The 22,488-nt window shown below is 43.7% G+C and overlaps 2 protein-coding genes across 10 annotated transcripts in view; one reads left to right on the top strand and one right to left on the bottom strand.

Annotated features, from left to right (window-relative positions):
• Window positions 1-2,224: 2,224 nt before the first annotated feature.
• On the bottom strand, window positions 2,225-9,822 carry LOC140917080 (large ribosomal subunit protein eL33). 3 transcript variants are annotated; one of them, XM_073359125.1, is made up of 5 exons: window positions 9,758-9,822; window positions 9,219-9,261; window positions 7,042-7,194; window positions 4,457-4,601; window positions 2,225-3,445 (listed from the first exon to the last, which is right to left on the bottom strand). In XM_073359125.1, exons 2-5 carry the CDS (start codon window positions 9,227-9,229, stop codon window positions 3,320-3,322), a joined length of 435 nt encoding a protein of 144 aa, XP_073215226.1. In that variant the 5' UTR covers window positions 9,230-9,261; window positions 9,758-9,822; the 3' UTR covers window positions 2,225-3,319. The 3 variants fall into 3 exon arrangements, with proteins under 3 accessions (XP_073215226.1, XP_073215228.1, XP_073215227.1); XM_073359127.1 differs by having other exon boundaries at window positions 2,225-2,280; window positions 9,758-9,821; XM_073359126.1 differs by having other exon boundaries at window positions 9,689-9,772.
• DRC9 (dynein regulatory complex subunit 9) overlaps window positions 9,424-22,488 on the top strand; it is a 36,758-nt gene continuing 23,693 nt past the window's right edge. The window contains exons 1-4 of one of the 7 annotated variants that reach the window (XM_073359118.1): window positions 9,427-10,069; window positions 10,861-10,994; window positions 13,820-13,898; window positions 21,873-22,020. In XM_073359118.1, coding sequence (XP_073215219.1) covers window positions 13,894-13,898; window positions 21,873-22,020 — 153 coding nt within the window. In that variant the 5' untranslated portion in view covers window positions 9,427-10,069; window positions 10,861-10,994; window positions 13,820-13,893. Of the gene's footprint in view, window positions 10,070-10,202; window positions 10,822-10,860; window positions 10,995-13,819; window positions 13,899-19,215; window positions 19,235-21,872; window positions 22,021-22,488 lie in introns of those variants that run through there. The other 6 variants (XM_073359120.1, XM_073359121.1, XM_073359123.1 and 3 more) reach the window with 6 other exon arrangements.

Raw genomic sequence — 22,488 nt, 5'->3', positions numbered from 1 at the left:
GATCACTTTAGATAAGCTATTACCAGCAGGACAGTGGGGTGGGAGGAGGTATTGTTTCATGATTTCTGTGTGTATATAAAGTCTGCTGCAGTTTCCACGGTAAACATCTGATGAAGTGAGCTGTAGCTCACGAAAGCTCATGCTCAAATAAATTGGTTAGTCTCTAAGGTGCCACAAGTCCTCCTTTTCTTTTTGCGAAAACTACTCAAGATAATTAAATCCAATGCAGACTGCGAAGAGCTACGAAGGGATCTCACGGAACAGGGTGACTGGGCAACAAGATAGCAGATTAAATTCAGTGTTGATAAATGCCAAGTAATGCACACCAGAAAACATCTCAGCTATACATATAAAATGATGGTGTAAATTATCTGTTACCACGCAAGAAAGAGATCTTGGAGTCACTCTCTCAAAACATCCACTCAATGTGCAGTTTTCAGAGTAACAGCCATGTTAGTCTGTATCCACAAAGAGAAAAAGAGGACTTGTGGCACTTTAGAGACTAACACATTTATTTGAGCATGAGCTTTCATGAGCTACAGCTCACTTCATCGGATGCATGCAGTGGAAAAATAGTGGGGAGATTTTATATACACAGAACTTGAAACAATGGGTGTTACCATACAGTGATCAGGTAAGGTGAACTATTACCAGCAGGAGAGAAAAAAACCTTTTGTAGTGATAATCAAGGCGGGCCATTTCCAGCAGTTGACAAGAACGTGTGAGGAACAGTGGGGGTGGGGGGAATAAACACAGGGAAATAGTTTTACTTTGTGTAATGACACATCCACTCCCAGTCTTTATTTAAGCCTAAATTAATGGTGTCCAGTTTGCAAATGTCATTACACATTACGGTGTGTATGGTAACACCCATTGTTTCATGTTCTCTGTGTATACAAAATCTCCCCCCTGTATTTTCCACTGCATGCATCTGAGGAAGTGAGCTGTAGCTCACAAAAGCTTATGCCCAAATAAATTTGTTAGTCTCTAAGGTGCTACAAGTCCTCCTTTTCAATGTGCAGGGGCAGTCAAAAAAGCTAATGATGTTGGGAATCATCAAGAAAGGGATGGATACTAAAAGAGAAAAATCCATGGTACTCCCATACCTTAAATACTGTTTGCAGATGTGGTCGCCCCATCTCAAAAAAGATATATTGGAATTGGAAAACATACAGAAAAGGGCAACAAAAATGATTGGGGGATGGAATGGCTTCCATATGAGGAGAGATTAATAAGACTGGGACTTTTCTGCTTGGAAAAGAGACGACTAAGGGGGGATATGATAGAGGTCTATAATAGGCAGCAAGTTTAAAAACAAAAAGTATTTCTTCACACAACGCACAGTCAATCTGTGGAACTCCTTGCCAGAGGAAGTTGTGAAGGCCAAGACTACAACAGGGTTAAAAAAAAGAACCAGAAACCCAGTATGGCCCTTATGTTCTTAAATAAGAATTTTTTTCTTGTTAAAAGTCTAGCGGATAACCAATATCTAACAATCCTGGAAAACAGCAAGTCAAGACTTGTGCAGAGGAAACATGCATTGTGGTGATGGAGAATGAAGGGATTTCAAACAGGTGGCAGGTGTGTAACTAAACTACATAAAGTGGAAGTAAGTTAAGAGGTAGGTGAGAACCAGAGGATTGTTCAAGGGTGCTAAAGTCCTCGTGAGTATCTCAAGAAGCCACTACATCTTTAAATGTGAGTTGAACCAATCTGAATCTTGGCAAATAAACTGAATTCTGTATTACACGTGAAATTACAAACTGTAACTGTACAGAACTGTATTATCTACATGGATTTGTCAGAAGAATCATCAACCAGTGCAAGAGAAACAAAACTTTGAGCTTTCATTTTAGTAAGCAGGCAAAATGTTTTTCAAATACTGTATGAAAGTTGCATTTGTTTTCAGTTTACATGCACAATTTTGAGATGTTAAACTTTTATTGAAGAGCACTTAGATACCATGATGGGAGTTGCAGGAAAAAAGCCACAGGTAGATAACAGCCATTCATTGTGATCTATTTTCATTTAAGAGGTAATTTTCTCTTTTGATGCTTTCGTCAGTAACAAATCCAATTCCTCCCTTTATCATCTGCTATTACTAGGCCATTGTCCTGTTTTGTGGATTATGTAACATTTGTAGAAACAACTGAAAGTGAACTAGTTATCCCCCACACCAGCTGAAGGTCATAAGAAATCATTAAAAACAAAATATACAAAAAGGAACAATTTCTGAATTTTATTTTTAGTAAAAATTTAGATCCTAGATGGATACAGCATCTGAAAAACAAAAACATCAGGTTAGATCTTGTTACTAAACTAAAATGTTAACACATATTTCTAATTAATCATTCTCTAAATACCCATGCGGATAGCTAGGAGTCTGCATAGAGAATTCTTTGACAGGTTACTGGTCTAGTGGATGGAGGGAAGTGGTAGGTGTGCTATCTTGATTTTAGTAAGGCTTCTGATACGGTGCCACCTGACATTCTCATTAGCAAAGGAGAAAAATGAGGTCTATACAAAATTACTGTAAGCTGGTGCACAACTGGCTGAGACCATTCTCAAAGAGTAGTTACCAATGGTTCATTATCAAACAGGGATGTGGTATTTGGGGGTGGGGTCACGCAGGGGCCTGGTACTAGTCAATATTTTCATTAATGATTTGGATAATAGATTACCCAAATAAATATGCTTATTTAATTTGCAGGTGACTCCAAGATCTAACTATAATGGTAGATAAGCTCCGGAATAGGCTTACAAGGCAGGATGTGGAAGCCGCACCATTGGAGGCTTTTAAGAACAGGTTGGCCAAACACCTGTTAGGAATGGTCTAGATTCTCTTGGTTCTGCCAAAGCAGGGGGCTGGACTAGATGACCTCTCAAGATTCCTTCCAGCCCTACATTCCCTGAAGTAGTGATGATTCCACATCAGGGGTGGGCAAACGTTTTAGCCCGAGGGCCACATCTGGGAATAAAAATTGTATGGTGGGCCATGAATGCTCACGAAATTGGGGCTGGGGTGTGGGAGGGGGTGAGGGCTCTGACTGGGGGTGCGGGCTCCGGAGTGGGGCCAGAAATGAGGAGTTCAGGGTGCAGGAGGGTGCTCTGAGCTGGGGAGGGTGAATGGGAAGGGGTGCAGGCTCCATCTGGGGGTGCAGGCTCTGGGGGGGGCTGGGGATGAGGGGTTTGGGGTGCAGTAGGGTGCTCTGGAGGGGGATCAGGGCTGGGGAGTGGGAAGAGGCTCAGGGGTGCAGGCTCCGAGCAGTGCTTACCTCAAGTGGCTTCCGGAAGTGGCGGCATGTCCCTTCTCTGACTTCTAGGTGGAAGCGCTGCCCCATCCGCAGGCACCACCCCTGCAGCTCCCATTGGCTGTGGTTCCTGGCCAATGGGAACTGCACGGCAGCACTTGGGGTGGGGGCAGCTTGCAGGCCCATGGCTGCCCCTAAGGGTAAAGGCTGGAGGTAGGCAATGCCGCTGCTTCCGGGAGCCGTGTGGAGCGGCCTCTGACCCTGCTCCCTGGCTGGAGTGCTGGAGCAGGGCAAGCCCCAGACCCTGCTACCCAGTGGGAGCTCAAGGGCTGACTTAAAATGGCTGGCGGGCCAGATTTGGCCCGTGGGCTGTAGTTTGCCCACCCCTGTTCTACATGGAAGAATGAAAGAGCACAGAACATGGCTCAGTCTTTGGCAAGTGCTCTTTGCAGGGGTAGCCCATGCACAATCTTCGAACCTAGCTGGGGGAATGAGAGGATAACTGCTCTCTTTTGCCCAGCTGCAATGAAGGATAGTACTTGTGCTCCTCCTACAGTGGTTTTTCTACAGGATAACGAAAGCTGAGCAGGGTCACATCTCACTCTGATACTGTTCTTGACAATATCATTAGGATGACAGTGTGTACAGGAGCAACAGTTTGAGTGGTGAGAGACAGCCAGCCAAGGAGGAGGTTATCCTGGAGGTGCATGGGTAACAGCACATGTGAGTTTTGGGTCCATGACTGGACTTGGGAGAGATTCATTTAGTCCTCAGCCAGAAGCAGGGCTGATACGGTGAGGGCACTTGGGGAAGATAAGGGAAAGTAAAAAAAAGACCCCAGAACACCCTGACCCAAATAAAAGGGAGAGTGGACCAGGAGACTCGGGGAGAGAGGAGAAGAAAGAATTAGATATACAAAGTTTGAGGGAGAGGGAAAAGAAAGCAAAAGTAAATAATCTTTGAGGGGTGATTACAGTGAAGTTAAACCTTTCCCATTGCCAGAGTACAGGTCCCAACATGCACCTATGACAGGCCCTGTGGAAGATGCACACTGGAAACAGGGGAAAGGGAATTTTTGTATATTTCCCCTCCACCAATGTAACATTTTCTCAGTGTTCTTTGAAAATCTTATATCCCAAAAGGTATAATTTAGTTAAAATAAAATCATCACTATAGGTTCAAAGCTGTTAGGAAAAACTACTCACCACTCTGATTCTGTGCCCAATGGCCTTGGCAGGAAGGTTGGACCGGAACTTGGCACGAACCATGCCACTGTTTCCATGGGCACGTGTTACTTTCCCCCAGATCACTCGTGTTCTGTTGGGCTTCCCACCAGGGGTCACGGTATTGCTAACAAACAGAAGACTGTTAACTCCTGGGCATTCCACTTCAAACCAAGTGACGGTCTACTTAAAGCAACAGTGGCAGGTTAAAACCACCATCTTTTAAAAGAAGTTTCATTCCTTCTATTGTCATGGCTCCCTTGGAATGGTCAAACTCAAAGTTTAGAAACATTTATTTGGTCACTCATAATGCAGATTTGCTTTCATCCAAGCTGGGAGAAATGCACATTTTGAAGAGATTTTTTGGTGATCTCATTAGCATGAGGTGGTGATGTTTGGATTGCAAATACAATAGGGCAATGGGTTTAAATCCAAACATAAAAGCACGAAAACATGTCTGTACATTTGCCCCATCAAGTTGTGGGTGAACCTAACAGTGTCCCTTTACAAAACATCCTTCAAGCAACAGTATTCTACCTGGCTTATATTAAGTCAGTAATTTACAGAATTAAATCAAACTAAATAGATATAAGCCAGCTGGCAAACTTGTTGAGTTGTGTCCACACAGAGATTTGCACCAGTTTAAACTAAATCAACTAGTTAAACCAGTGCAAGTTTTGTGTGTAGATTAGCCTCCTATCTTAGATTTACCTTTCAGAACTGCTATGTCTGGGATTTGCAGGCTTCAATCACTCCCCTCTGATCCATTCCAAACACTGTATCTATTTCCAGTACTGGTACTAACTGGGGAAAGTATTCTGCCTAGTGATTTACTGGATGATTTGTAAATAACTATAATATATATTCACGCAAACAATATTACACATTAGAATTCTTGATTATCACTACAAAAGGTTTTTTTCCTCTCCTGCTGGTAATAGCTCACCTTAACTGATCACTTTCGTTAGTGTGTACAACACCACCCATTGTTTCATGTTCTCTGTGTGTGTGTATATATCTATCTATCTTCCTACTGTATTTTCCACTGCATGCATCCGATGAAGTGGGTTTTAGCCCACGAAAGCTTATGCTCAAATAAATGGGTTAGTCTCTAAGGTGCCACAAGTACTCCTTTTCTTTTTGCGGATACAGACTAACACGGCTGCTATCAATAACCTTAGTGTTCACTAGCTTTAAATTCACATATTAACAATCTAATCCACTGGGAGCACAGCTTAAAGCCATATGCAACAGTAATTACAATTCACATCATGTAATAAGACTCTAACCTATCCCCAGACCACCTGCAAGAAAAATCAAAACCCTCACGCGGTCCAACCCACTTCTGTTAAAACACAAGAAGAGAAATGCTTCACTCTGTGTGTCTGGCAAACTATCAAAGGGAAGAAGAGGGCTTCCCACTAAGCATGCCCTGATTCCCTCAATCCTTTTAGATGTATTAATGTAGAAGTTATCAATTTGAGTGACTCCTGTGACTTTAACTGTAGAGGAAAAGGAGAGGTTTCTAAGATGTCCAGGTCCAAATCAGAACCTTGAATTGCACCCAGAAACATAATAAAAGCCAGAATGGTCTCTGGAGCACAGGGAAAAAGCACTCGCTGTATGAAACATTCTAAATGGGAAACCACATTCTGCACTAGCTGTGCCTTAAACCAGTGGTTTCAACCTTTTTTCATTTATGGACCCCTCTAAAAAATTGCAAATGGAGGTGTAGACCCTTTTGGAAATCTTAGACATAGTCTGTGGACTCCCAGGGGTCCGTGGGACCACAGATTGAAAACCACAGTTCTATGGTAACACTTTTTTGTGGACCCCTCATACATAGTCTGCAGACCCTCAGGGGTTCGAGCACAGGATGAAAATCACTGCCTTAAAGTAATCTAATCAGGAAGTAACAAAGGCACAGATATCTGCATCAAGGTCCACATCAACAGAAAAATTCAACCTGCTATGCAAGTAGAGAAGGGAATAACCACAAATGTATCAAACCTACAGTACTTCTGGGGCATCCATCAGCATAGTAACAGCAGCAGCAATGATGGTGATCAGTTATATGCACTCCCAGAAGCAGATGAGGATTGATTAAATCCCTTCAGGTTACAAAGCAAACCCTCACTGAAGGGGATGATATTAATTCTGTCACTTAAAGCACTGAAGTACAACAGTGAAGGACACTTCAGTCCAGTCCATTACTGACTTGACTTCAGTTCACACCAGTATCCTGGAGGCGAGAAGACTCATGTCCAACCCATCACTCTTACCAGAACCGTTAGTCTTCTAACCCAGCATTTCTACAAGAGCAATCATACTGATGTTTAACACATTATCATTTAATAACTGAATTAATTTGGTACCTAGAATTGTGAAAGCAAAAACTAAATCTCCAAAACTGAACCCTGTCTTGCACAATTCTACTTGGCCATTTTGTTTGTTTCACCATTATCATGGCAACAGGTATGCAAATACATTTATTGTGGCCTGATCAATTTTTACGACAATTTTTACAAGTCCTATTTGGCATAACAACAAGGAGTTCAGCTACTTACTTTTTAGCTTTGTATACATAGGCACATCTCTTGCCCAAGTAGAATTCAGTCTCATCACGGGCATAAACTCCATCAATTTTCAGAAGGGCAGTGTGCTCCCTCTGATTTCGGAGGCCACGCTTATAGCCAGCAAAAATGGCTTTGGACCACAGTCTAGGAAATATTGAACATATTAATGAATCGCCAACCACTAAAGCGTACTGCACGTGAATACGTTTTCTGAACAAAACTTTCTGAAATAATTAGATATCATGCTAGTAGAAAGCATACAGGGGAAAAAGGAACAGTGCTTCACTTGAGCAAATACCCCCACATTCACAAAGTGCAGCTTCTTTAGCACAAGACATCAATTATAAAAATCCTGCACTAGCCTTCTCCTTCCTTCCTTTTTTATACTAGAACCATTTCTAAAAAAACGTTATTTTCATTTTTTTAAACACACAAACACTTGTCGCAAGATCCCAAAGGGATAGACAGTATATTCCATACATGGTGAAATAGATTAAGAACTTGGGGCCTGCTATCCCACAAAAGTCACCATGTCAAACAACTTAGTTAAAATGTTCTCTTTCAACATGGTTAAATCATAACTGCATCCCAGCGTCAATGGGTGGGAGAAAACATAATCATGTCCGCTGTGACCAGTCCAAGTCTTTAGCACAATTCAGGACACTTAAAATATGTTTAAGGTCTTCAATGTTGATAAATGCAATACACATTGGAAAACATAACCCCAACTATACATATAAGATGGGGTCAAAATTTGCTGGAACCACTCAAGGAATAGATCTTGGAGTCATTGTGGATAGTTCTCTGAAAACATCCACTCAATGTGCAGCAGCAGTCAAAAAAGCAAAATGTTGGGAATCATTAGGAAAGGGACAGATAGTAAGACAGAAAATATCACATTTCCTCTATATAAAACCATGATAAGCCCACATCTTGAATGCTGTGTGCAGATCTGGTCACCCCATCTCAAAAGGTGTATATATTGGAATTGGAAAATGTACAACAAAAATGATTGGGGGATGGAACAGCTTCCATATGAGGAGAGATTAACAAAACAGGATTTTTCAGCTTGGAAAAGAGATGCCTAAGGGGGGGGGATATGATAGAGGTCTATAAATTTGTGATTGGTGTGGAAAAATTAAATAAGAAAGTGTTATTTACGCCTCCTCATGACACAAGAGCTAGGGGTCACCAAATGAAATTAATAGGTAGCAAGTTTAAAACAAACAAAAGGAAGTATTTCTTTACACAACCTGTGGAACTCTTTGCCAGAGGATGTTGTAAAGGCCAAGATTTATAACAGGGTCTCAAAAAAAGAACTACCTAAGTTCATGGAGGATAGGTCCATCAATGGCTATTAGCCAAGATGGGCAAGGATGCAAAACCATGCTCTGAAGCATCCAGTCTGTTTGCCACAAGCTGGGAATGGGAGACACAGGATGGATCACTTGATGATTACCTGTTCTGTTCATTCCTTCTGAAGCCCTTGTATTGGCCACTGTCAAAAGACAGGATACTGGGCTAGACAGACCATTGGTCTGATCCAGTATGGTCGGTTATATGTTGAGAAACTATGTTTAAGCAATTATACTATAAAGGGGTTTCTTATCATAGTTACTTTTACAGTAGAGATCTGTCCAGGCTACACTTAACTCCATAACCAAACTGTAACACAGGTAATTGCATATGCAGTTTGCATCCATGAACAAGACAAGTAGCTTCCAACTGTAACACATCAGTAGGTTGCAATCAGATTCTAACAACTCTTGACGCATAGACAGGCCCAGTTACTATGTCCGTGTGACCTAATTATCCAGTCCTCCTTCCTTGGTCTGTGCAGAGCACTCTGCGAACTGCAGTGCGCTGTGCAGCAGCGTGGGATAAGCGTCAAGATGTCTAAGAACATACTGATCCAGACACAACTGTGCAGCGTAACAGGCAGGGCAAGATTTTCTAGCTGACAGATGTTTGGGACGGGAAGAATAGTATCGGTCATGACAACCACATCACAACGGAGGGTCAGAGCTTAGTTAGGTTTAACACAACACGTTCTACAGCTGAGATGGGGCTAGGGAGAGGAAATGTGTGTGATTTACGAAGCCCGCCCCCCCCAGCCAGTGTAACGTGTCCAGCGACAATAAAGGAAGTTTTCAGAGCCCATCGCTCACCTTCCAGACATGGTGTCGTCCTGAAGTCCTGCTCCCAGCAGGGCTGCGAAGCACAAAAAGACTTTAGCCGCCACACTCGGGAATTTAGCACCAAGCGGCTGTATGACCCCCCCCCCCGCGGCGGCCGGCACGTCCCACGGGATCCCAGGCTCCCCCACTAGGCGGCTGGAGAGGGGAGCAGCACCAGGGGCCCCCAGCTAGAGCCCGGCCAGTTGAGGGGGGAACCCAGCTCTGCACCGGCCGCCTACGTTAGCCGGGCCAGGCCCCCACCCCGCGGGCCTTATCAGGGCAGCAGCCCCGCGATGTCCAGTCAAGCCCCCCGGGCCCCTCTCGGGCGAGTGAGAGCCGGGAGGCGCCGGGTTCGGAGCCGGCTCAGCCCAGGGCCTAGCACCATCCGCCCCGCATCGGCTTCATCCCGCCGCCTGCCCGCTCCACGCGCCCCCCGCTCCACAGCCCGGCCCCCGCCGCACCTGCCCCCGCCCCACGGTGGAGGGAGAAGGCCGCTTCACCAGCCGCGGGACCTCCGCTCCGGGACTCACCCCCGCGCCTCCGACCCAAGATGGCGGCGAAAGGGAGAGCGGCCGCAAAGCACGCCGGGATATGAAATCGCAAGGACCCTTTAGGCGACCCTAATACTGCCTGACTAGAAAACGCTCGGTGGAAGGGTGACTAGACTCCAGCGACGGCCCCTCCATCCCTCTCTGCCCCTTTCTCCATAGGCAAAAACCCTGCGAGGGCGTGGTTGAGCGGCTATGCCTGACAGGCACCCGCTAAAAACCAATCTGGAGGATAGGCCCCCTGAGTTTGGTGGTTGCTATGGAGACCAGCTCTGTCCAGCCTGAGGCCTCTGTGTGAGTCTCTCCTGATTGTCGCTGATAATAGACCCCCCCAGTGGGGGGGAGGGGAGAGAGCATCCCAGTGCAGGCCCCCCCCCCGGGTGGAGGGCAGTGGGGCCCCTGGAGCTAGAGAGCGGGCAGCCCACCGGGAGCATGTCGAAGCCCCTTGCGGGGGGGGGGGGCATGGGGTCCCCCATGCTGCCCCTGGCCCCAGGGAGCACAAAGGCCTGTAGACCTCATGCTCAGACCAGCCAAGCCGACCCCTCCTGTTGAGGGCCCACGCGGGCAGTCGTTTCTCCCCCGCCCTGGGGCTGCCCATGCCACGGCCATGGTGGGTGCAACTCCCACTCCCCCGCCGTTAAACACAGCCTGGAAACCTCGGGGATGGGTTAACAACGTACAGAAACCAGGCACCAGTCATGGAATGAACTGGAAAGGGGGCAAAGTGCAGCCGCGGGCAGGCCACGGTTACGATGGACAAAGGGACAACCGCGGAGGATTAAACCCCAACTAGCCGGTTTTCAAAAGGGGCCTTTAACCCAGCGAAGAGAAGCAACTAACAGTGGCTGGGTTGAGGGGCAGCTGGGGGGTGTAATACAAACAAGTGCAATAAGATGTGCATGAGCCATCACGCTGATGTGTGTTGTGCCCGCAGCCCTACCTCTGTGTTGGGTCTTTTTTTTTTGGCGGTGAGCTCTTTGGAGAAGAGACTGTGTCTTCCTATGCACTGGGACAGCCCCTGGTGCTTCTTCAATGCTACTGCAATAGTAAATAACTTTAAAATTTACTTTTAATCCTTTGTTTAGATCTGGATTGAGGATTTGGGATTCATTGGAACAAAAGGTTTCAGAGTAACAGCTGTGTTAGTCTGTATTCGCAAAAAGAAAATCAGCGGATGAAGTGAGCTGTAGCTCACGAAAGCTCATGCTCAAATAAATTGGTTAGTCTCTAAGGTGCCACAAGTACTCCTTTTCTTATTGGAACAAAAGCACATTCTTAAGTGTTTTCCTGAATAGGAATGGACTTAAGCATGTGCTTAGCTGTTTTCTAGAATCAGGGCCTTGTCTCTGACATCTATCATGTCCCCCATGCAGCTAATGCTATTGTATTAGTGTAAAATTATGAATTAGTGTAAAATTTTGAAAAGTGCCATAAGTGACTTAGCAGCCTAAACTCCATTTTCAGAAGTGACTTTTGCTGAAAGTTTGGCTCCTAAGTGACTAAGTCACTTTTGAAAATTTGATTTAGGCTCCCAAGTAGCTCACATGCTTTGAAAATGTTAACCAACTCTATGATAGACTCCTCACTCCTGGGGGCTGAGGGTTCAATCTGAGAAGGTGCTGAGCCCTCTGGCTTTGATGCAGTAAAGTACTTAAACACTCAGCACTTTGCAAGATTTAGCACTATTAATGACATTTTAAAAAAAAGCACTGGAGGAACTGTTTCAGGCATCTGATAATATGATGTACTGTAGAGCACATTTGCCGGCTTTGACTGTGTTTACAACTGCTCCCACATAGGGAACATGAAAATCAGTGATGTTCCCTTTGCCAAATCCTACTTATTTTGTCAGCATCAGTAGGTTGAGCCCTAGAACCACTGTATCTTAGAGAGGATCCAGTGTGGTGAGGTCCAACTATGCTGAAAATGCTTGCCTCTGTGTTAGCATGCCCTGATAATATGATTCCTGCAAGAGTTCACAGCCACTGAACTCCAGGTCAGCTGCTGCTCCTGGATTCCCTTCACAGGGTTCTATATTAGAGATGGAGCAAGGAAGTTAATGCTGAAGGAATTTGTATTAATTATTCTTATTTTAACAGCACCAAAAAGCATGCTAGATTCCTCTCTGTACAGCCAAAGGATGTGATCCCTGCCTTTACAAACTTAACTTACCTGAAAAATCCCACAGGTTTCCAAGGGGGTTGGTGCCACAGAGAGTGGATGTCCCTGAAGTCCTGTCTTCACCTATGCTATGCAGGCTAAACTCTATGTAGGAACTTCTGCAAAGGGGGCTCTTCCATGCTCCCCCCACTCAATTCCACTAGGTTCTCATCCCCTCCAGCCATGTATCAATATTTATTTTTTAAAATCAGCAACTTGCTTTCTGATATGCGTAGTGCTAGTCAGGGTTCTGTACAGCCATTGTCCAATAAAAGCGAGGGCTTTTCTTATTTAAGCCTCAGCTGCTATGTGAACTCACCAGTCTGACTCTGCCAATATGCTGGCAAAACACAGTGAATTAGGAGTCAAGTGGCAGCCCCTGCTTTGAATTTCCTCACTGGTACCCATGATTATCATCACTTCTTAATTGGCTGAAAGGAGCATTTCAGAGTGATGCAAGGTGTTTCCTGAGTTTCCCACGCCTGCAGCTGTATCAATCTACCAGGTGGCAGGATGGAGAAAGACATGACTACAAGGCTCTCACCTAGCAATGTGTGGGCTGTAATCCCCAAAGGGGTACCGGGCCAAACCATTTATATTGTTTTTTTTTAATTATTTCCAAACTTCCCCTCCCTTTAGGACAGAAGGGAGAGCATATGATAGTTTGCTCATCACCCCAAAATCTTGGGGGAAGCTCTGAGTCTCTTCCCATACCTTGTCTTTTCTTGTAATTAAGATTTGATCAAGGAGTTCGGTTGAGTACAATAATTAGTGTTGATGCCAGTGACTGAATCAGGATGGTCTTTTCTGTGTGTATAGCTTTAAAAGTTGACTTCAACTAGAGGAGCTCCTTATTTGTAATATTTCTCAGTACACCAGACAGTGGTTTCCTCTACATCTATAATAGAACATAAACCCTGGCAGAGCTTACGGGTTTGGCACCAACATCTGCTGAGTATATGGATATACGAGGAAGCATACAGGAGGAACTAAGGCAACATTAGGCTTTAGAGAAACATTACATTCCAGCTTTAAGTTTTCTTAAAAGGCATTAATATCTTGAATTAATTATCTCCTGGATAGAAGTTGCTGATGGGGAGGAGGTGAAGCTATTAAATTCTGCCTTTGTACCAAAAGAAGTCAGTTTTTCCTACAAGAACCTTCAACTATTTTATTCTTCTTTTAAGATTGCTGGCATAATCATCTGTCACAGCTCTTTCACAGAGAATCTTTTGAACCGTATTGTCATCTTTGTGGCTGCACACTTTATATAAGCCAGATGCAAAGGGACTCATCTCATGTAGTTTAGACCCAAAATTTCGGTTGTTTAAAAAATGTCAATATGAATAAAACACATTTTTAATTTAAAACATATCTCTACCACAACATTGTACTAGTGCACGTTAATCCAAAGGGAAACTATCTAAGGCATTTATAACAAGCAAAATTCAGTCAGAGGGACTTGTATTTTCCACTTCTTCCTTGGATTACTAGTTTCTGAGTATAAGAAAAAAAAATTTTTTTTTTACACTAACTTGATTTACTAGACTAATTTCACTGTCAGAGTTAAATGAAAAGAACAAACATACATCATTAATGATGACAAGTAGGAATCAGAGTAGCAGCCGTGTTAGTCTGTATTCGCAAAAAGAAAAGGAGTACTAGTGGCACCTTAGAGACTAACCAATTTATTTGAGCATAAGCTTGTGAGCTGTCGCTCACAAAAGCTTATGCTCAAATAAATTGGTTACTCTCTAAGGTGCCACTAGTACTCCTTTTCTTTTTGACAAGTAGGAAGTATTTTGACATTCTTTGTTTTAACAATCTAGGTCATATCAGTAACAGTTGTAAAGGCATTTTTTAAAATGTGATTTCTTTTGACAGTGTTCATTTAAGAGACAAAGCTGAAACAATCTTGGAACCGTTAGTGATTATCTTTGAGATCTCCTGGAGGATGAATGAGGTACAGAGGATTGGAGAAGGGCAAACATCGTGCCTGTCTTTAAAAAGGGGAACAAAGAGGACCTGGGGAATTATATAGTAGTCAGCCTAACGTTGATACCTGGAAAGATGCTGGAACAAATTATTAAATAATCTGTTTGTAAGCACCTAGAGAATAATAGGATAATAAATAATAGCCAAATGCCAAACCAACCTAATTTCATTCTTGGATAGGGTTACTGGCCTAGTGGATGGGGGTAAACAGTAGACATGACATACCTTGATTTTAGTAAGGCTTTTGACACATCCCACATGATATTCTCATAAGCATACTAGAGGAATATGGTCTAGAGCAGTGGTTCCCAAACTTTAACCACCTCTGAACCCCTTTCACTAAAATGTCAAGTCTCGCGAACCCCCTTCTAAAAATGAATATTTCCAGGGATTTTCTCATTTACCTGAATATAAATTATAAAAGCATTGATCTTGCAAATATAAAATTTGTTTTTATGACACGCTTATTATACACTATTTATTATTATTTATCATTACAGTATTTTTATTACATTATGAAAACGGCAACACTCTTCCAAGATCTCACTTTCATAGCTTGTAACACTTTGAATAAGCCTGTTATAAGACAAGGCTCCTAGGTTTCATCAAGGAGTATCAGATGTGAAACAGCAGGAAGGGATTTAAGAAGCCAACTCAGAGTTCCTCCTACACAAGCGTTCAGGTCTTGCGCAGTCCCGGCAAACAATGCACGTTACAACAAAGCTTAAACTTGTTCTTCATCATAATTTTAAAAACAACACTAGCTGCCTATTTAATTTTAAAAACAGCAAAACATATCCACCTCCCTTTCCATTTCTTCTAAGGAGTCTTGAAGTTTAAATCTCCTCAGTGTGATAGATATGCTTGCTTTGATCTGCTTAGCTCTTGGAAGTCCAGGGGCTCCATGCTGCTGGCCCAGTGTCCCTAGGGACAGCGCTGTCCACCATTATGGAATTTTTTCCCGAGAACCCCCTGTAACATTTCACGAACCCCAGTTTGGGAACCACTGGTCTAGAGCAGTAGTTCTCAAAGCCGGTCCGCCACTTGTTCAGGGAAAGCCCCTGACGGAACGGGCCAGTTTGTTTACCTGCCGTGTCTGCGGGTTTGGCCGATCGCGGCTCCCACTGGCCGCTGTTTGCCGCTCTAGGCCAATGGGGTCTGCAGGAAGGGCGGCCAGCACGTCCCTTGTCCCGCACTGCTTTCTGCAGCCCCCATTGGCCTGGAGCGGTGAACCGCGGCCAGTGGAAGCCACAATCGGCCAAACCCGCGGACACGGCAGGTAAACAAACCAGCCCGGCCTGCCAGGGACTTTCCCTGAAAAAGCAGCAGACTGGCTTTGAGAACCACTGGTCTAGAGGAAATTACTATAAGGTGAGTGCACAACTGGTTCAAAGGCTGTGATCAAAGAGTAATCAATGGTTCACTGTCAAACTGGGAGGGCACATCTAGTGGAGTCCTAAAAGGGTCAGCCCTGGGTCTCTTACTAGTCAATGTTTTCATTAATGACTTGGATAATGGAGTGGAGAGTGTGCTTATATAATTTGCAGATGACACCAAACTGTGAGGGGTTGCAAGTACTTTGGAGGACAGGATTAGAATTTAAAACTACCTTGACAAACCAGTGAATTGGTTTGAATCCAAGAAGCTGAAATTCAATAAAGACAAGTGCAAAGTACTTCGCTTTGGAAGGAAATATCAAATGCACAGATACAAAATGGGAAATTACTAGCTAGGCAGTAGTTCTGCAGAAAATAATCTGGGGGTTTTAGTGAATCACTAGTTGAATATGAGCCAACAATGTGCTGCACTTGCAAAAAAGGTTAATATAATTCTGGGATGTTGTAGTGAGACAGGTCCCCACCCCCATCAGCAAATAATTAAAGAGCTTCTCAGGGCACAATCTGCTTCAACCAAGTACACCTGTGAGGCTTGCAAAGCCTAGATATGGGTGGGTTCTTTAAAAAGGAAGATGCCAGGTCACTGTAGGGTGGATAATAATATATGGGGAAAAGGACTGCTGCCAGTAGAACAGAAACAAGCATTGGTGATGCCAGTTAAGAAACCAGGCAAGGTACATACAAGACCTGATGCTTATAAACCTATTGCTCGCACATCCCATGTGGGGTAAAAACATGGGGAAAAGTGTAAATGTAAGACTAGTGGAATACTTGGAGAAAAATGATATTCCTGTCTAACTGAGGTACAAAGTGGTTTCAGAAAAGGAAGATGCAGAGTTGACCATATCATGAGACTAGAAACTGCTTAAAAAAGCATAAGGACTTTGAACTTTGTGATAACAGTCTTCCTGGACATTGAATAAGCATTTGGCATACTAGAGGGAAGACGTCCTATATAAACTAGCCAAAATTGGAATAAAAGGGGAAATGGTTTGATGGATAAGGGAGGGCATTTTTTAGTTAAAATGGGAACAGCTTTATCAAAAACCTACAAGCTTACAAATGGAACTCCACAAAGGCGTATTTACAGCCTTGTTTTGTTTTCCCTTATGATAAATGACTTCCCAGAAAGCATGCAGATGTCTGTGCTATATAGACTAAGCATAATACACTTAAATTAGATGGGAAAAGACAAATGAGGTACTCCAAAGAATTTCTAAGTGGGGAAATGATCGGGGATTTAAATTCTTACTTGCAAAAATTAAGGGAATGCCTTTAACCAGAAAGAAAATTAGAGAAGTTTGGAACTTATTTCTTTACGGTGAAAAAATTCAGATCGTTCAAAAGGTTGTGGTCCTAGGAGTAGTGTTTGATAATAAATTGTACAGGTCACAGACAATATCATACAAAAGTGTAAAAGTAGGATGAACTTACTCAAAAGCGTAGCTGGAAACAAATGGGGTGCAGATAAAGAAGGTATTGATGATGATAATGATGTACAGAGCATTGATCAGATCAGTTTTAGACTATGGATGCCAAGCTTTAGGTTCAGTCTCAAAAACAACTCTTAGGCCAGATCTACACTAAAAAGTTAAGTTGACCCAGCTACATTGCTCAGCGGTGTGAAAAATCCACAAAGTAGTTAACCCTCAACCTAATCCTTGGTGTAGACAGCGCTAGGTCGATGGAAGACTTCTTCTGTCGACCTAGCTACAGTGTCTCGGGGAGGTGGATTAACTATTACAGTGATGGGAAAACCTCTCCTGTCTCTAGTAAGTGGCTACCCTGAAGCACTACAGCAGCACAGCTGAACAGCTATTCCCCCATTTGTGGATTTGGAACTGCATGAAAAAACAAGGAAAGGGAAAAAACACTTATTATGACCAATAAATTCAGAAATGTTATTTATGAAAAATGGGACCAGCTTTGCAAAGTCTATACAGATGGATCAGAAGATGACAGCACGGGTAGAGTGGGAACAGCCTTCTGTGTTCCTAGTTTTGGAATCCAGAAATCTAAAAGACTGTTGAATTATGTGACCACACTGATGGCTGAACTAATAAGGATAATGTTGGCACTAACCTGGATAAAAGATGTGCGACTGACCTGCACTTGAACCTGTCACGCATTATGACAGTCGGAATTTGGAAAGCAGAAATGACATAAGTGAAATAATGTTCCTAACTACAGAAATAATGCAAGCAGGTATCTGTGTAACAATAGCATGGATTCTGGTATATATCGGAATATCTGGACATGAGAGGGCTGACAAAGCAGCAAAATAAGCTCTGAAAAAATGAGGAGGTAGATATTAAGATACCTTTAAATAGACAAGAATTCAAAAGTGTGGTAACAAAGGAGCTTGCGAAGGAATGGAAAGAACTATGGACTAAAGGGGGAAAAAAGGACTTAAGGTTTTAGAATGTATGATCAAAAATTGAAGATAATACCATGCTCCACAGTCATGTTAGGAAAAATGACATAGTCCTTTTTAAAGGGCTAACAGGTCATTGTGCCTTGAATAATAAGTTAAACGTATTAAAAAGAAATAAAGATGGGCTGTGTAATGTGTGCAAAGCCAAGGAACCTGTTAATGATGTTCTATGGCATGGTCTCCAATATTTTTATGCACAAGATCGCTTTTTGAATTTAAGTGCAACCCAAGATCTACCCCATTCCTTCCCCAAAGCCCTGGCCTGCTCACTCCATCCCCCCCATCACTCACTCTCCCCCACCCTCACTCACTTTCCCCGGGCTGTGGCAGGGAGTTGAGGTTCGGGAGAGGGTGCAGGCTCTGGGCTAGGGCCAAGAGGTTCGGAGTGTGAGAGGGGGCTCTGGGCTCAGCCTGGGGCAGGGGATTGGGGTACAGAAGGGGGTATGGGGTGCTGGCTCTAGGAGGGGGCTTAGGGCTGGGGTGCAGGCTCCCGCCAGGCGGTACTTATTTCAGGCGGCTCCCAGTCGGCGCCACAGCGGGGCTAAGGCAGGCTCCCTGCCTGCCCCGGCCCCACGCCACTCTCAGAAATGACTAGCATGCATGCCCCTGAAGCTCTGTGTGCTGCTCCTGCCTGCAAACACCACCCCTGCAGCTCCCATCACGCAGTTCCCCGTTCCCAGCCAATGGGACTTGTGGGGGGCAATGCTTGCAGGCAGGAGCAGCGCACGGAGACCTCTGCCCCTCCCCTTCGGGACCTCAGGGGTGTGCTGACCTCTTCCGGGAGCAGTGCATGGCCAGGGTAGACAGTGAGCCTGTCTTAGCCCTTATGCTGCCAGACTTTTAGTGGCCGGAGATCGCAATCGACTGGCAGAGGCTCCAGGATCGACCAGTTGATTGCGATCTACGGGATGGTGATCACTGTTGTATGGCATTGTGAAAAATATTCTATAGAAAGTAAGTTTCTGGATGAAAAATTGAGTCAGCCCAGAATCAAAGATTTTTCCCTACAGGGACTAGTGAGAATGTCAGGGAAATGCAATAGTGCAAAAAAGCCTTGCTGTAGAAGGATATTTAAAAAACCAAAACTTGGCTAAAAATGAATGAAGAAGGTGGTGGTCAGAGCTTCATGTGAGGAGGCTGCTGTGTCAAAACACTAAAGACAAAGTGCAGGGTGGTACTTTGTAGAAGCAGGACTGCAACTCAGAGCTTCCTGGCAGCAGGGGTAACTGACTGGGGAAATGGGTTGGCTTCCCAGGTCCTCTCAGAAAGGAGAAGGGCTGGTACTTTCCTTTGACTTCTCAAAGGCCTAGGACGCTGGTTTTTGTGGGCTGTGCAAGCAAACAGACTTTTTGTTTGGATTCCTTTAGCTCCCCTCTCTCCTGCAATTTGCCTTGAACAGCACAGCTGGAGGCCTGAGCCTAGACTGAGAGGCAGCAGCAGTGCCCACCCTCTCCCCAAGGGGGTGCTAGAAAGGTATGGCCTATTACAAGTGTATAAACAGGAGCGTGCTAAGACATGAGAGAGAATTGTTTCACTCTTCTCGGCATTGGTAAGGCTTCAGCTAGAGTAGCGTGTCCAGTTCTGGGCACCACACTTTAGGAAAGATGTGGAAAAACTAGAGAGAGTCCAGAGGAGAGCAACAAAAATGCTTAAAAGTTTAGAAAACCTGACCTATGCAGAAAGGTTAAAAAAACTGGACGTTTAGCCTTGAGAAAAAGATGACCAAAGGGGGACCTGATAAGTCTTCAACTACATTAGGAATTGTTATAAAGAGAACTGTGATCAATTGTTCTCCAAGTCCACTGAAAGTAGGATAAGAAGCCATCCACTTAATGAGCAGCAAGGGATATTTAGGTTACATATTAGGAACAACTTTCTAACTCTAAGGGAAGTTAAGCTCTGGAATAGGCTTCCAAGGAAGGTTGTGGAATGCCCATCATTGGAGGTTTTTAAGAACATGTTGGACAAACACCTGTCAAGGATGGTCTAGATCAGTGGTTCTCAAAATAGGGAAACTTGTTCAAGGAAAGCCCCTGGCGGGCCACACTGGTTTGTTTACCTGCAGGAAGGGCAGCCAGCGCTTCCCTTGGCCTATGCTGCTTTCTGCAGCCCCCATTGGCCTGGAACGGCGAACCACAGCCAGTGGGAGCCAAGATCGGCCGAACCTGCAGATGCAGCAGGTAAACAAACCGGCGTGGCCTGCCAGATGCTTTCTCTAAACAAGCGGCGCCCCTAGTTTGAGAACCGCTGGTCTAGATATTGTTGGTCCTGCGTCAATACTGGGAGATGGACTAAATGACCTCTTGAGGTCCCTTCTAGCCCTGCAGTTCTATGATTCTGTAGAGTCAAACTGAAGATGCCATCAGGAGCTAGTTAAACCTCCTGGAAAGGATTAATATCTTCAAGGAACATACTCCATGAAACAGAATGTCAAGAAACAGACAAATTAAAAATAGAGGGTCCTTTTACTGTACCCCACCTTTTGTGACGCTGAAAATGTGGTAGGCCTGAGCTAACAAATTATATTCATCTTCTGCCTATTTGAAACTAATTTCACATTCTAATACTAAATTATTACAGTTTCTTCAAGTCAGGAAGTTGCTGAAGAAAGTAACTCACTCTAACTGCAGTGCAGATACAGAGTATGGCTGAATCTAAACCTCTTTAGAATTCATAGAGCATAACAGTGCCTCAACCCTATTAATCACAGGTCTGATCCATTTCCAGAGTGTGCTTGCAGACTGGGATTATAATGTTCTGCAGACTTTGAGTGTTTGTTCAAGAGATTTTAAACATGGCCCAAGTCCAACAGCAGACAGAGAAGGACTAGTGGAGACTTCTATTATTAGACTTTATTGTAATACCCAGAAGGCCCAATCAGAATCAGGGTCCTATTGTGCTAGGTTGCTGTACAAACACAATCTCTTTTGTGTGTGTGCGCATGCATGGTGGGGGTTTGTGGGGGTGGGAAAGAGGGTTGTAACATGGACCAGAAGCTTCTATTCAAATACCAAATAATAATTCTGGAAACTTACTTAGCAAAAATAAAGTTTGCATAAGATCTTGACTGGCATTTGTTCCTTTTTCTTTAAAAATAACCTGCACAAATTAATAGTTTAAATTGTATGAGAATCTCAGCACAATCATGTTTATTTTGCCTTTTAAAAAACCCACTGGCTGCAAAAAGCTAAATCTAAGACACATTCCTCCTGTTTTATTGTTAAAAGGGATAGTATGATTAAAAATCCTGTGTATGTACAATAAAAATGTCTTTACCTATGTTACAGTTTAGATGACAAAGTCAAAACTGAAATCTCTACTTTTCAAGCTACTAACATACTTTTCTCACTGTTTATGGTGATGTTTACTTATGTATTTTGCTCAGCTTGGACAAAGAAAATAGGCTGGTCAATTTCCATTTAGCTTCAGTGTAGTCTAATGCTGTGTTGTTTGATTTGCAAACGTGGCATGGGAATGCTGATTTGTATATGAACATACTTTTTCCATTTGAATTGAAATAAACTTGTTCAAGATTTCAAAAATAGGAGGTGAAAGTTAATTTCCTCAGTCCATACGTAGGCTCTTGCCCTGATTTTCAAAAAGTGCTGAGTTCCCAGCAGCTCGTATTAAGGTCAATGGGATGATCCAAAAATATTCCAGGTAATGATGAGGAACAGTTTAAAGCATAAGTTGGCAAAAGTGCAGCCTATGGAGTTCAACATAGCTAGCAGGCACCTTCATTTTGAATATGGATAGGGAGTCTACAAATCTCAGTACTAAATGCTCCAATCTGAGCTGGGGGGGGCCAGGCCACTTGACCCAATTTGGAGCATTGCGCTGTAGGATTCAGGCTGCCCAAACATAACTAAGATGAGGGTGGCTGTGAAACTATTTTGTTAATGTGAGTTAAGGCTCCCACTATGTTCAAATGCAGCCCTTAGGGGAGCATGATTTTTGGGGTAATGAGTGCAAGATAGGCTATGCAAAAAATAGAAAAGAGATGAAAGGCTGCAGATTTAAGGCCATTTAAGTATCTACTATTACTTAAACTGCTGTTACGAACTCCACGCTGTCTCTCATTGTCGTCACATGCTGTGCTTGTTCCTTTTAGCAAGAACATGGCAAATAAAAAGATGGAAATATTCTCCCCTCTGGAAGCTGTGCAAATCTGTGCTGTGCTGGAGGACTGTCTTGATCAGCTTGCTATTCTTGGATATATTATGCCAGTTTCCTATGAAGGCAGGACAGACATCAGCAATGTAGGTGCCTCAATTTTTTTAAATTCTCTGATTTTCCTTCCTGTCTTTATGCTACAACTTCTTACCTTCTTTTGACTCCTCTTAAAAATAAATGTTGATATATTTTCATTGTAAAGTGCCCCACAGCCCGTGAGAGAAGGAACATTCTGTTTGCCAGAAGCTGGGAAAGGACGACAGGGAATGGATCACTTGATGACTACCTGTTCTGTTCATTGCCTCTGGGGCACCTGGCACTGGCCACTGTCAGAAGACAGGATACTGGGCTAGATGGACCTTTGGTCTGACCCAGTATGGCTATTATAAATGCATCATCTTGTTCAGCTGTAGACTGATTTTAATACTTATATTTCAGTAGCACGCAGAGGCCCTAATAAGGATTGGGGTCCCATTCAGCTAGGCACTGCACGAACATAAACAAAAACATGATTCCTATGCCAAAGAACTTACAATCTAAGATAAAAGTCAAGA

The sequence above is a fragment of the Lepidochelys kempii genome, chromosome 9, assembly GCF_965140265.1.
Source record: "Lepidochelys kempii isolate rLepKem1 chromosome 9, rLepKem1.hap2, whole genome shotgun sequence".
Classification (NCBI taxonomy): domain Eukaryota; kingdom Metazoa; phylum Chordata; order Testudines; family Cheloniidae; genus Lepidochelys; species Lepidochelys kempii.
Note: the sequence above shows the minus strand (reverse complement) of the source record. Positions and strands in the feature narration are given on the sequence as shown.